Source organism: Triticum aestivum, chromosome 1A (genome assembly GCF_018294505.1).
Source record: "Triticum aestivum cultivar Chinese Spring chromosome 1A, IWGSC CS RefSeq v2.1, whole genome shotgun sequence".
Lineage (NCBI taxonomy): Eukaryota > Viridiplantae > Streptophyta > Magnoliopsida > Poales > Poaceae > Triticum > Triticum aestivum.
In genome coordinates, this window is record NC_057794.1 from 390,449,464 (window position 1) to 390,463,871 (window position 14,408).

A 14,408-nucleotide genomic window follows, 5' to 3' on the forward strand; every position below is an offset into this window, starting at 1 on the left:
CGCTCATCGTGTCTCAGTTTCCCTGAAAAAACGGTAGTCATGTCTCGGTCAAGCCGCCTCGAGCTTTCCCTCGAAAAAAAGAGACCGCCTCCACCACCACCAGCTCTCCACTCCGGCGACTCGAGCGCTCCTTTCGCCGGCGGGCGGTGGTTCTGCGCGGCGGTTGCTCGTGTATAGGTGCGACTCCCTCTCGCGCTCCCGACTCCTCCTCTCCACATCTCAGACACGAAGTCCCTCGTCTGCACGCTTGTTTTCAGTAGCCTCTGTTTATGCTTGGTTTCTGCTACGTCCTGTCACAATTATGCCGGATCCGTCTGTTATGCTCGCGCGTGGTGTTCAGCCTAGTTTTCGATGTGTTCGTGCCTGATTTTGTGATGAACTGATGATGGCATGCTGTTGTTCTCGCTTTCGCGTGGTAGGGTTTCAGTTCAGCCCCTTTATGTTGAGCACGATCGAGGCGAAATAGTTCATACCATGCCTGGTATTACATGATTATGTGATACTTTCTGTAGACCTGGTATAGAACATGTTTGTGGCATGCTTGTTTAGTTCATATGGGAAGAACTGTGACTGTCCTTACCGGCTGATTTTATTTTGGCAAACACATTGATGGATTCCTGTCTTTTCTACTGTGATTGCTTTTCTTCGAGCCACGAGCTTGGGATTTGAGAATGATTCTTAGCTATTTTCAGTTGCCACTTTGTCATTAGGTATGCAGTAATTTGTCTTTGGATTATCTACTTGTTGTTGCTTGCGTAGTTCAGAACTGTTGTTATTTTTCTGAAAATCTGTAAGTTTGGACGGGGAAATTCGAACAGCATATATTTCATAACGGTCAAGGATGTGGAACTTATGAATACTTGTGTTTACGAGTTTGCACGTGACTGTGTGCTTTTAATATTTTAATTGGCAGTTTATATACATTGCGTGTTCTTGTTCAGGCTCTCGGTTATGCGGCCTGCCGGCCCACCAATATAAGAGCTGGTTCGCGAGAAAATGATGTTTGGAGATTTTTCACTTTGATTGGTGTCACGTCATGATTTTTTTGCTCCAGTTGTTATTGTTCTTGTCATGTTGCTGTACTGTGTGGATATATAGTTTGCGTGCCATCTACTTATATAGAGTCATGAAAACGTTGACTTTATTCTGCTTTTACATAGTGCTTGCTCGTAATTTTAGGACTTTAGGTATATATGCAAGGTTTAGCCAGCAGAGTTTGTCTCAATTTTAGATTTAGATGTCAAAAATTGTTTGAGTGTCCCCTGTTGGTGAGTTTTCGTATGGTTCCGGTACCTGTGTTACAGAATGGCTTCATCTCATTGACTTCATTAAGCATTACTATGTTTCTTATGTTGGAAAACTGAGAAATTCAAAGCAGATTGCACCCTGTTGCTATTTTTTACATTGAATATCTACAATTTATTCCGGAATAATGTACGTGAAATCTAGAAGCTTGCCTCTGATACCTGTTTTTTGTTGAACAATCAGGAAAATGTCATCAAATCCTGAAGAAGGCAAGCGTTATGCACGCAGAGACCTTTTGCTCAAGATCCAGTCAGATGCTCATAAGTGTTGGGAGGATAGCAAAGTTTTTCATGCTGAGCCGGGCAATAAATCTCCAGGCCCTGGTGAAAAATTCTTCGGCAACTTTCCGTATCCTTACATGAATGGATTGCTTCATTTGGGACATGCGTTCTCATTGTCCAAGCTTGAGTTTGGTGCTGCATACCACAGACTCCGTGGCTCAAATGTTCTATTGCCATTTGCTTTCCACTGTACTGGGATGCCAATCAAGGCCTCAGCTGATAAGCTGGCCAGGGAGATACAACAGTATGGAAACCCTCCAGTGTTTCCTCAACCAGAGAATAATTCAAGTGCTGAAGTGGCAGATGATAGAGAAGTTGAGCAGGCTGCTGTCGTTACCCCAGATAAATTTAAGAGCAAGAAATCTAAGGCTGCTGCAAAGACTGGCATGCAGAAGTTCCAATGGGAGATCATGAAGAGCTTTGGCCTGTTAGATGAACAAATTGCCAAATTTCAAGATCCTTATCACTGGTTGACCTACTTCCCTCCGTTGGCGGTAAAAGACCTTAAGGACTTTGGCTTAGGTTGTGATTGGAGGCGTTCATTCATAACCACCAACATGAATCCTTTCTATGATGCTTTTGTTCGATGGCAGATGAGAAAGCTCAAGAAAATGGGGAAAGTTGTCAAGGACCTGAGGTACACAATCTACTCCCCATTGGATGGCCAACCTTGCGCCGACCATGACAGGGCAACAGGTGAAAATGCACAGCCACGAGAATATGTGCTGATTAAAATGGAGGTGATTCCACCTTTTCCCACAAAGTTGAAGGTCTTGGAAGGAAAAAATGTTTATTTGGCAGCAGCTACATTGAGACCAGAGACTATGTATGGCCAAACAAACTGTTGGGTGCTGCCTAATGGAATTTACGGGGCTTTTGAGATCAATGATGCCGATGTCTTCATTCTGACAGCAAGGTCTGCTCTTAATCTTGCATATCAGAATCTATCCAGGGTCCCCGAAAAGCCAACCTGCCTAGCTGAGCTTTCTGGCAATGATTTGATTGGTTTGCCATTAAAGTCTCCTCTTTCCTTCAATGAAATCATATATGCGCTTCCCATGCTCACTATCTTAACAGATAAAGGTACTGGCATTGTGACTAGTGTTCCAAGTGATTCGCCAGACGATTTCATGGCACTGCAAGCTTTAGTCACAAAGCCGGCATTGAGAGCAAAATTTGGAGTCAAAGACGAGTGGGTTCTTCCATTTGATATTATACCAATAATCGACATTCCTGGATTTGGAGACAAGTCAGCTGAGAAGGTGTGTGTTGATCTTAAGATTACGAGCCAATACGACAAGGAAAAACTTGCTGAAGCGAAAAGGATGACATATCTTAAAGGGTTTACAGAAGGAGTGATGGTTGTAGGGGAGTACAATGGCAGAAAGGTTGAAGAAGCAAAGCCACTGATTAAGAACAAGCTTTTGGAAGAAGGCTTGGCTGTTTTGTATAGTGAGCCTGAGAAAAAAGTTATGTCAAGATCTGGTGATGAGTGTGTCGTTGCTCTCACAGATCAATGGTACATAACTTATGGTGAGGTTGAATGGAAGCAGAAGGCGGTCAAATGTTTGAAGAACATGAATACATTTTCAGCTGAAACTCGTAATGGGTTCGAGCATACATTGGGCTGGCTGAACAAGTGGGCTTGTTCACGTTCTTTTGGCCTAGGTACTCGCCTTCCATTTGATGAACAGTTCCTTGTAGAATCTCTTTCTGATTCAACTCTATACATGGCGTATTACACGATTGCGCATCTTCTACAAAATGGTGACATGTATGGAAAAGAAAGATCTTCTATTAGGCCAGAGCAAATGACGGATGAGGTATGGGATTATGTTTTCTGTGATGGTCTGGCACCCAAAAGCGACATCCCTCCTGCTCTGTTGAGCAAAATGAAGCAAGAATATGAGTACTGGTATCCCTTGGATATTCGGGTATCTGGTAAGGAGCTTATCCAGAACCATCTGACATTCAGCATTTACACTCATACAGCTATCCTTCCAGAGCATCATTGGCCTCGTGGATTCCGCTGCAATGGACATCTTATGCTTAACTCTGAGAAAATGTCCAAGTCAACAGGGAATTTCCAAACTCTTGGGCAGGCCATTAAAGTGTACTCTTCAGATGCCACCAGGTTTGCCCTTGCTGATGCGGGTGATGGTATGGATGATGCAAATTTTGTCACTGAAACTGCAAAATCTGCCATCATGAGGCTTACAAAAGAAATTGCATGGATGGAAGAGGTTATAGCTTCTCAATCTTCTCTGAGATCTGGTCCTCCCTCTACTTATGCTGACCATGTGTTTGCCAATGAGATCAACATTGCTGTGAATGAAACCGAGAAGAGCCACAGTTCTTTTATGTTCAGAGATGCCTTGAAGTCTGGGTTCTATGACCTACAATTGGCTAGAGATGAGTACAGGCTCTCTTGTGGAGCGGCAGGCATGAATCGTGATTTATTGGTGCGGTTCATGGAAGTTCAGACGAGGCTCATCACCCCAATTTGTCCACACTATGCTGAACATGTGTGGCAGAATATCCTAAGCAAGGAAGGTTTTGCAATAAAGGCTGGATGGCCTATCGCAGACACTCCCGATCCTACTCTTAGAATAGCAAACAAGTATTTACAGGATTCGATTGTTTTGATGAGGAAGCTGCACCAGAAGCAAGGATCAGGCTCCAAGAAACACAAGAAGGGCGCGGCACCACCTCGGACCGCAGAGAACAAGCTCACTGTCGGTCTCATATATGTCAACGAGCACTATGACGGATGGAAAGAGCAATGCCTGAGGGTGCTTCAATCGAATTATGATAGCCAAACGCGTTTGTTTGCTCCTGACGAGGACATTAGTGAGGCACTGAAGAATTGCTTCATTGAACATGAAGCAAGCTTCACACAAGTCCAGAAGCTCTGCATGCCTTTCATCAGGTTCAAGAAAGATGAAGCAAGGACCATTGGTCCCCAGGCTTTGAATTTGAAGCTTCCGTTTGGTGAAATGAACGTGCTTGAGGAGAACCTGGAGCTGATCAAAAGGCAGCTGGGCCTTGAGCATGCAGAGGTGCTGTCGGCATCTGATGGAGCTGCTCGTGCCAGAGCTGGACGGCATGTTTCTGTGCTGAACAACAACCCGCCTTCCCCTGGGGAGCCAGTTGCAATATTCATGAGCAAGCAGGAGTTCGAAGCCCAAAACTAAGCTCAGCTTCATCGATGTAAGTCATACTATTAGCTTGCCTTACATGTTTGCAGCTTGGCCATTTCATGTTAGTCATGGGTGTAATTATTATGAGAATAAATGTAGGTTGTATTGCAGTGTTGTGGTCTGAAACTGGTTCCTCCTTGTGATGGTTTGCTCTACTGTTAAGGCTCAATTCGCTTCTAGATTAATGTGTTTAGTCAGATTACATGCACCCATGTGTACACAAGTTCTGCTATGCTTTTTGGCTGCACTGAAACCAAGTTCTAGAATGTTCAGGAAAAACAAGTTCTGCACTGAAATCTCTGTTCATTTACCATGCCTTGTATGTGATATGTATGGGGCTTTTTACCTGTCGTGGCAATCCTGTGTGCTATATGTAGCTTGGGAAATCATGTATATAAATGAGTGATTTGTGTCTAGAATCTCCTGCACCGTTGTCAGCCTTATTAAAGATAGAAACTCTGCCACTTGATGTTACTGCTGCAACAGAAATGTTGTCAGGCTTACTCAAGATGGTCACTAGATCACTCCATGCTGGTAGTGTTGTAGCAGAAGATGGGTCAGTAGCATTACTGTAGTTGTGCCTTACGTCGCAGGGTAATTGGCTCATAGTGCTGAGGTAAATATCACTTTTGACATTGTGTGTTTGTTATGCGGTGTATGGATTCATCTGTTGCGACACTCCTATGAGGTATATGCTGCTTGAGGTCATGTATGAAATGTGCTGAGGTTCTTCTTCCTTTGGATGAATAGGTGAGGAAAGGAAAGCTGGCGTGCTTGACGGTGTGAGGATCCGAGAAGGTCAAGGATTCAGAAATGGTAGGCATGCTGTTTGACGTGGCTGTTCATTCATGGGAGTGACTTCGAATTCATCATACGGAAGAACTGAGGAAGTGCAGCCATTGGGAAATTGTACCATACTTGCACAGGTTGACACGTGGGACGCCCACGATCAGTCCCGCCTGCAGCCTGACATGACATGTTAATTTGGCAGGTTTCCTGTGTTTAGACTTGAACATACTTTTTTGCCTCGTGTGAATATTACAAAGGAATAGGTTGATGCGTGAGAACGATTCCTGAGCTCCATGCTCTTGTACAATTAGTGCAAAAAACACTATTATATTATGGGACGGAGGAAGTAGCTTTTAAGCTTGCTTGTCTATACATCTTTTTTCTGAACAAGGCGTGTACATTTTACAACTTCTCTGCTGTGTGCTTGTGAAGGTATTAGTACAGAAGCCCTGGAGTTTTTACTAGGGAGTATGGAACTCCAAGCCCTGGAGCGCGCTTCTCGCGAATTGGCGCTTGAAACTTGGAATTGCACTTGTTATTAACAGTTGAAACATTCAAGTTACTGTCAGCTCAAAATGCTCTTGTTATTCTTGGTTTCTTTACCCTTTCCAAATGCAGTGGAGGCCATCAGTTGTGTGCTCCATGCATGTGTTTCTTTAGTGCGCTGTACTCCAAGTGAGAGACCAAAAGCGGGGGAAACGGAGAGGAAGAAGATGCAAACTAAACCATACTGTATGTTACAGAAGACTGGTGTAATTGATCATGTAGATCGATCGATCTGTTGGCTCCTGTTGTGACAAACTCGTGGTGGTGCTTGCTCCTTATGGCACCGTTTGCCACACTGATCACACACAGGAGGACGGATGAAGTGAACTGAACTGAGCAGAGGAGCGTCAGGTCAGTCGATCAATCAAAGTAAACGTCGTGCCAGCTCCTCCGGCCGAGAAGCGCGGACTCGGGCGGCCACGCCCCCCACGCATGGCGCGAGCCTACTGGACCGAAGCCCAATCAGTCGCCGTCGGGGGAGACGCCCGCCAGTGCCGCCGGGCCATGCCATGCCATGCCAGCGTGCACGCCACTGTGGCTCGTTCGCCTCAGGGTGCAGTGGCGCCGGTGCGCAGCGCGTGGCGTGCGCCGCGCACATGGGGAGCGAGCGGCGCCGAGGCGAGGGCGGGCGCGCGCGGGGCTGCCGGGCACACGCACATGGTCAACCGGCACATGCCCGCCCCCTGTGCGCGCTGCGACCCCGTGCTCCGCACCGCGGCGCGTCCGTTCGTGGTTCACCCTCCACCTGGCGAGTGATCGCCAGAGGGCAGGGGGCACGCGGGTGCGGCACCGCCACCCACCACGACGCACCGGCGCCGCCCGGGCCTACCGACGATCTCTTCTCCGGCGACCGATCGATCCCGCACAGGGGCCTGTCGCTCGGCCAGCCGGGCTGCACCTGCACACACACACCCACCGGCGGCCACGCGTTCCACGCCATGTTACGCACAGTCCATGGGCCGAGCACGCACAGTGGCGGTACACATATAGAATATCTTTTCTGCCGGGGACCGCGGCCGGGTAAGTAAAATCCCTGGCCTGAAGATCAAACAAAGCTTTTGGAAGAAGCTTATTAAAAAGGGGTCCCAGGGAATGATGGGAAGTGCGGAAGCAACCGTGGCCGCGGGTAAACGCCTAGCTAGGAGAGGCCCAGACCCAAGGCCAAGGCCAAGGGGGCACGCACGCACGACACGATCACTGCACATGGTACGGCGCCATGCCATGCCACCCGGACCCGGCCGATCTAGAAGGAGTCAGTAGCCTGACAGGATCAAAATAAGCAAGGCAGCATCATGGTAAACGCAGGCACCAACATGCGCTGCAATTTGCAGGACGCCAACCGCGAACGCAATCCCGACCGATTAGTTATATGGGAATCCAAGGAAACCCCGGCCCAATTATAGGGGCTCGCCTCACTCACTCGCCGCCACAAAAATCCAAGGAAACCGAGCACAGCAGGCAAGCCTGTTTTGCTTCCAGAGAAGAGGAGAGCGTGCTCGTGCAGGGGCGCTCCGAGAGCCAGCCCCGGGCCCGACCAGGAGACCATCGCCTCGCCCTCGTCCATGTGCTCCGATCCCAATGCCGTATTGCCATCCATCCACTGATCCACACAGGCACACAGTAGCATGGTGTACAATATGCTCCGCCATGCGCCCGCCCCTTGCTTTTCCGGTTCTGCACTGGATGCATGGGCAGGCAGTCATTTTCACATCACAGCTTGGCTTGCAGCTGCAGGTACAACCGCGTTGGTTGTCTCCACTCTGCTTTGGCAGCTAAAGCCAAGGCCAGTGGGCACACCGGACGACGGACTGGACAGCAACATCAACGTGCGGCTCCTCCCTCCAGCAGGGCCTGCGTGGGTGAGTTGTAAAAACATGCAAACAGGCGTGGGGGGGGAGGGGGAGGGTGGTGTGCAGTGTGCTATGCTACCTTTGGCCTTTGGGGATGGAATGGATGGATGGGCTGGTTGTGTCACCAGCAAGGCACCAGCCACCAGGGTGGTGGTGAAAGGAACAGAGCGTTGCGCATGTCCCTGCCAGCTTCTTCTGGCAAATGGGCCCAAGCTGTCAGCCATTGTATTTTGGATTCAACTCAGTTCACTTCTTTTTTTTTCGGTGAGAAGTGAACTGAGAGAAAATACCCTGGTTCGTCCAAATATAAGACGAGGGAAATGATTTGAAGTCATTCAACGCAATTAGATCTCGTCCGAACAAAGAAGGGCAGATGGATACTTATTATTTAGCATAGTCATGATAAAAAAAATTGTAAAGAAGGATGACCCCTCAGCCTTTGCATCAGAACGATGCATGCAACCATCATAGGCGTGATAATGGTGTGCTGCAACGTTTTTTTTTTTTTGCATGAGGCCGTCACATCACATCACATTGTGGCACTGGTATGAAATGGGCTTGATGCTGATATGTGCCACCCCTGTGGTGTGCACATCAAAATGGTGTGCAGGTTTTACACGGATTTACCCAACCATGCACATCAAAAGATCTACGTGATGTTGTTTCTTTTTTGTAAAGGAGCGACGTTGCTTCTTTTACAAGACTGAATTTGCAAATTACAGAATCTGATATACTTCTTTTGTTGTTTTCGAGATCGCACTCATGTGAATATCTTATAGAATTCACCAATGGAAAATCATGTATGTCTTGACTTCTTCAAGAATGAACCCTACTGTACCGTATATGAACAACAAGACATGAACTCTACCCGCAAAAAAAAACACGTCAACTTTTTTGTGTAACGATTCAAGAAGGTTCATGAATTATAATTAAAATGGTGCTATTGATTCTCGGCCGTCAGGAACTTTCACAAACCTTAGCCAACAATAATTGCACATTATTTGCCTAATATTATGTTACTGCCAATGTATAACTTTGGCAGAACCTTGATACAATTATTAGTTGTAGGTTATATGTGTGGTGATATAAAAGGGTGATGAACAGGTGTTTAATGGAAAGTTTGGAAGTTTAGCTAACATTTAAGAAATATTAAACTAATTTATTAATATATAATCTTAATTTTGAAAAAGAAAAAAAAATCTCCATAGTCTACCTAACTTAACACCGACTCAGAGCTAGAGTTGTCTCGTCCAATATACATATGAGCACCCTTCTGCATATTGAACTAGCCCCTTGGAAAAAAGGGAAAACCATCCACAACCACTTGAATTTGTATCACTGAATATCTAGTGTGTACTGAAAAGTTTGGAAATCTAACTACACATGTAACAAAGTTCCAACTATTTTTTTCTATAGATAATCTCAATTTTGGCAACCAAAAATCTCCATAGTACCTAAATTAAAGACGACTCCGATCTAGAGTTGGTCTTGCCCCATACGTTCCGACAAATAAAACACGACATCATATTTATGAGCACCGCCTGCATATTGTGCTAGCGGGTAAGGGCCATTCTTTTGGGCGGCTTAAAAAATAAGCCGCCTCTCCAAGCTTCAAAAATAAGCCGCCCCTAATTTTGTTGACACTTCTAAATCAGTTAATCCATAACTAGTTTAAAAGTCTTAATAAATAAAAAAGGCGGCTTATGAAAAATGCCGGGGAGGAGGCGGCTTATTTTTTTAATCTACCAAAAGAACTTGTCCTTGGTATCAGGTGATACCACCATTCGCATGCACAAGTGCTCCTAATTATAGAAACTCGCACTTAAATGTTTTAAAAATTCACAAAAGTTGTGGATGTTCACAAGGGATGTCTACAACTATTTAAAAAATCAAATCCAAAATCAAAATACACATAGAGAAACAAAAAAGAAAAATTCTAATATGAATAGTGTCAAAAAAGACAAAAACATGAACAACGTGGAAACATGACGCTATTCACATCTGGATTTCCTTTTTTGTTTCTCTATGCATGTTACGAATTTTTGTTTGAAAATTTTAAGGGCTGCAGATACTTGTCTTATAGACATGCACACGAAAAAAAAATCAAATAATTGTGAACCATTTAAATGTAAATTAGGAGCATGGGAGGAGCATGCATGTGAATGGTGGCATCACCTGATATTCTCCCTTGTCCTAGCTCCAAAGCCCACCACCACTCAAATTTGTACCGTTGAATCTGTGGTGCCAATTTTGTGAAATGATGATGTATATCATGTAGTGCCACAAGGCACCAAAAAGCCAATGATGAACATGTGCCCTTGGAAACAAAACAGTGGGGACAAGACCAGGGGGGCACCAAGCATATATATCGCCCTCCCATGGTTTCTTAATGGACCCCGATAACTGCCACACGCGTGGTGTATCGGATGGTTGTGCCGCACGTCCTGTGTGGCACGGAGACGACCCCGCCCACACGATCGCGTCCGAGCGCGCGCAGCCACAGCCCGCACGTCCGGTGCAGCGCGATCGCCCCGCACGAGCACGTCCGGGTGAGCGAGCACGCGGCCCGCACGACCCGTCTCGGCCGTCGCCCCTCCCCACCTGCGAGCCACACGCCCCGCGTGTCAGTAACCACGCGTCCCGCCACGATTGGCATGATCCGGACCCTCTTCAGTTGCCATGTTGCTCAACTGCAGTTGCCATATTGCTGAACTACAGTTGCCATGTCGGACAACTACAGTTGCCATGGTTGCTCAACTGCAGTTGCCGTCTTAGGTCAAGTGCCGGATGCCATTTTTGGGCAACTGCAGTTGTTGCCATATCGGACAACTACAGTTATCATGATTTTGGAAAACTTTAAGAGTTGCCACCTACTAACACTAGACAGTTGTCATGTAACGTTGCAAAACAGACGTGGCAACAATAACATGTTCGGGTAAAAAGAGAGTTGCTATATGCTTATAAGCATGCTAGGGTAGTTGCCATGTATCCTGCAAAACACATGGCAACTGATGGCTTTTGGTGTGTGGGAGAGGAGACGGGAGGGCAGTTGCCATGTATCCTGCAAAACACATAGCAAACTGATGGCTTTTGGTGTGTGGAAGAGGAGACGGGAGGGCAGTTGTCATGTATCCTGCAAAACACATGGCAACTGATGGTTTTTGGTGTGTGGGAGAGGAGACGGGCATGTGGGTGACGGTGGTATCTTTAGGAGTTGCCACCTACTAACACTGGACAGTTGCCATGTAGCACTAAAAAACATGGCAAAAAACATGTTACGGGTAAAAAGAGAGTTGCCATCTGCTTACAATCACAAATAGGGCAGTTGCCATGTACCCTTCAAAAACATGGCAAATGACAGCTTAGGTGTGGGAGAGTGGGTGAATGGCAGTCGTGAGAGATGTGAAATAGGAGTGGTGCGTGGCGTGCGGGCGCGACAGCAGTTCCACCGCACGCCCCGACTGGCGAACGTTGGCCGCGGAGAGAAAACAGGCGTGTGGGCGAACTCCCCCACATGCCACACACACGAGTGGTCCTACGTGGCACATAAAATCAATCTTTTTATGCCAAGATTCGTGCAAAAGGCGTTGGACGGTGATGTAGGTGTGTGGGCGAGTTGGCTAACATCCACACGTGTGGGCGTTAACATTTTCGTTCTTAATTAGCTTTTTCACCAGTAAACTTTTCTCCCACCTCCCTCTCTCTCATATAAACCCCCACTGCAGATACGAACAGACACACACCACCGCAAGTCCAAGGCGGAGCGGCAAGCAAAGCCAATACTCCTTCCCTCGTCGTGCACCCACTGCACGCGACCATGGCGCCTGCTCGGGAGCTCCAAGAAACCTCGTCGTCCTCGTCGTCATCGACGTCGTCGTATACGACCAGCTCCACGTCCATGTCGTGCTCGTCCACCGTCACGGACTCCTCGTCGTGTCCCTCCTCGCCGGCGAGCGCCGCCAATGCCGTGAAGGCGGCGCCGCGCAAGCGGCAGCTGGACGAGGGAGAGGGAGGGCAGGAGGAGACGGAGGAGGGGAAGACGACGACGACGGCGACGACGACGAAGAAGAGCAAGCGTAGCAGCGACGGGAAGCACCCGGTGTACCGCGGCGTGCGGATGCGGGCGTGGGGCAAGTGGGTGTCGGAGATCCGCGAGCCACGCAAGAAGTCGCGCATCTGGCTCGGCACCTTCCCCACCGCCGAGATGGCCGCGCGCGCGCACGACGTCGCCGCGCTCGCCATCAAGGGCGCCCGGTCCGCGCACCTCAACTTCCCGGAGCTCGCCGACGTCCTCCCGCGCGCCGCCTCGCCGGCGCCCAAGGACGTGCAGGCCGCCGCCGCATTGGCCGCCGCGTTCACGTCTTCGCCGCCGCCCTTGTCCACGGATCAGTCGGAGTCGGAAGAGGGCCTCATCCAAGAGGAGACCGTCAAGAACGACGCCGGCGCGGGCGCCACCGCGCCGCCGGAGTCTGCCGCCACGGCTACGAGCTGCGGCGGCGCCGCTGAGCAGGCGGAGGAGGAGGAGCTGCGGCAGCTGTTCGACCTGCCGGACCTGCTCATCGACATCGAGGACGGATTCGGATTCTCCACCATGTGGGCTCCGCTCCCCGACGTCGAGGAGGTCAATGCAGACCTCCGGCTCGAGGAGCCGCTCCTTTGGGAGTAGCAGATGCTTGCGAAGACTAGATGATCAAATATACTAGGAGTACTTAATCGCTAGTGTAATCTCTTCTTTGCCTTTCTTTTTTTTACTACTAGCGTTTTTTTTAGTTTGCCTTTTTTCTTTTACTTTGCTGGTTTAATAAGCACAAGGGAGTACGTAGTGATATACATATGCAAAAAAAGTTTGCTACTACCACTACTACATGTTACCTGAGAGAGTTAATTATCAGTACTATTACCACATAGTAATGTGTGAATCCTAGTGGTTTGACCTTGCCATCAGATTATTGGGTGATTGTACTGTATTCGTTATGCTTGGAATACTCGTTGTACTGCATTGAGTCTCCCCAGAAAAAAAGAGAGTATAAATTTGAGTGTCATGCCATGGAGACTGAGATGAGAAGAAGGAATAGAATGCCAGGAAGCTCGAAGTTAAGAGGCCACTGAAGCTGACTTTGAAAACTTAATCTATTCCACTTCCACCCCTCACTTGTTTATCAGCAAGTGATGTTGCTCAACAAGAGGTGCTTTGCCACTGCCAGCAATTTCATGTTTCTTTATCAGCATTCAGATCCTGTCGTAAACACCATGCTGAACTTTATTAGTTTGTTCAGTGAAGTTGGGAGAAGAAGGAAGCTCTTTTACTATTCAAAAACAGCAGAAAAAAGGGTTAAAAATGTTGATTTGTGGATATGAGGTTGTCTGGCTAGTGTTGGTCTCCCCCATGATCAAGCAAGCAGAGGCGGTGCAGACAAAAGGTGGCACTCCTCATGTGGCTCCAGTGCAGCATCTCATCATCATCAACTTCTTCTTCTTCTTCTTCCTCTGGCTTCCCCTGCTTTTTTCTCCCTTTTGCCATCTGCTTTGGAAAGCTGCTGCTGATCAAGACGAGAGAATGAGATTCTTCTTCTTCTTTTCCTTGTGGGAGAGAGAGAGGAGTGAGGTTATTTTAAGCATGGCCATCATTTCCAGTGGGAAAGCTAATGCTCCCACTTACCAAGCATGTGCCGGACAGAGCCCCCTGGCTAGGTGAGCTGACCGTGCATGCATGCTCTGCCCTTTCGCTGGAGTTGAACACTGTTCCTCCAAACAAAGCATGGGTGTCATCTTCATGGCTAGGCAAGCCACAACGGCCGCCTTAATTGCATCTCATCTCCCTGTTTCTGTCAGCTCAAATCGAAGCTACAGTGCCAGTTCATCCACTCTACCCCTACCACGGTGTCACCCAGGTTGCCACGTGGACGGCCCCGATACGCCCACAAGGTTACGGCTGGAACTTTTTTTTGCCAGGTTCAGTTTGGCGTATATAAAAATGGTTTTTTGGTTGCCCACGATTTTAGGGAGCATTGGCAAGAAAAATAAATTAGAGTAGACAAAAAGTCATTGTCATGACATAGAAATTAGCAAGCATCCAAACAAATAGTACCAATTTTTTGTTTTTGTTTTGAACTGCATCGCAAAGAATTTAGTAGAATGGATTTTGTTCACCATCAAAACAATACCCTTGTGTAAATACGACGGGACCAAATACTAAAGAGGATCGCCTCGTGTAATTACAGCCCTGCCTCGCCGATCGGACGGCGGGCGGCGAAGTAGGTGGACGGCCCTCCCGGGGTCTCTGGGCCGGCCATGGTGGAGGGTGACTCACCCGCTGGTGGCGGCCACGTCGGCAACCGGACAACGGCATGACCGCGGCGCCGATGGATCGCTCGCCGAGCTGGACTGCACTGCGCTCCGGCCGGTACACTCGTACACGTATGTACTGCGTACGCTAG

At 48.0% G+C, this 14,408-nt stretch overlaps 2 protein-coding genes across 2 annotated transcripts; both read left to right on the forward strand.

The window, feature by feature from the left end:
• The first annotated feature begins 15 nt into the window (after positions 1 to 15).
• LOC123052467 (leucine--tRNA ligase, cytoplasmic) lies at positions 16 to 6,151 on the forward strand. Its single transcript, XM_044475657.1, has 3 exons — positions 16 to 177; positions 1,489 to 4,796; positions 5,537 to 6,151. The coding sequence occupies exon 2, from the start codon at positions 1,493 to 1,495 to the stop codon at positions 4,778 to 4,780; it is 3,288 nt and encodes a 1,095-aa protein (XP_044331592.1). The 5' UTR covers positions 16 to 177; positions 1,489 to 1,492; the 3' UTR covers positions 4,781 to 4,796; positions 5,537 to 6,151.
• A 5,539-nt stretch (positions 6,152 to 11,690) lies between these two features.
• On the forward strand, positions 11,691 to 12,912 carry LOC123136638 (ethylene-responsive transcription factor ERF039). The gene has a single exon (XM_044556099.1). The coding sequence runs from the start codon at positions 11,789 to 11,791 to the stop codon at positions 12,635 to 12,637; it is 849 nt and encodes a 282-aa protein (XP_044412034.1). The 5' UTR covers positions 11,691 to 11,788; the 3' UTR covers positions 12,638 to 12,912.
• The last annotated feature ends 1,496 nt before the right edge of the window (positions 12,913 to 14,408 follow it).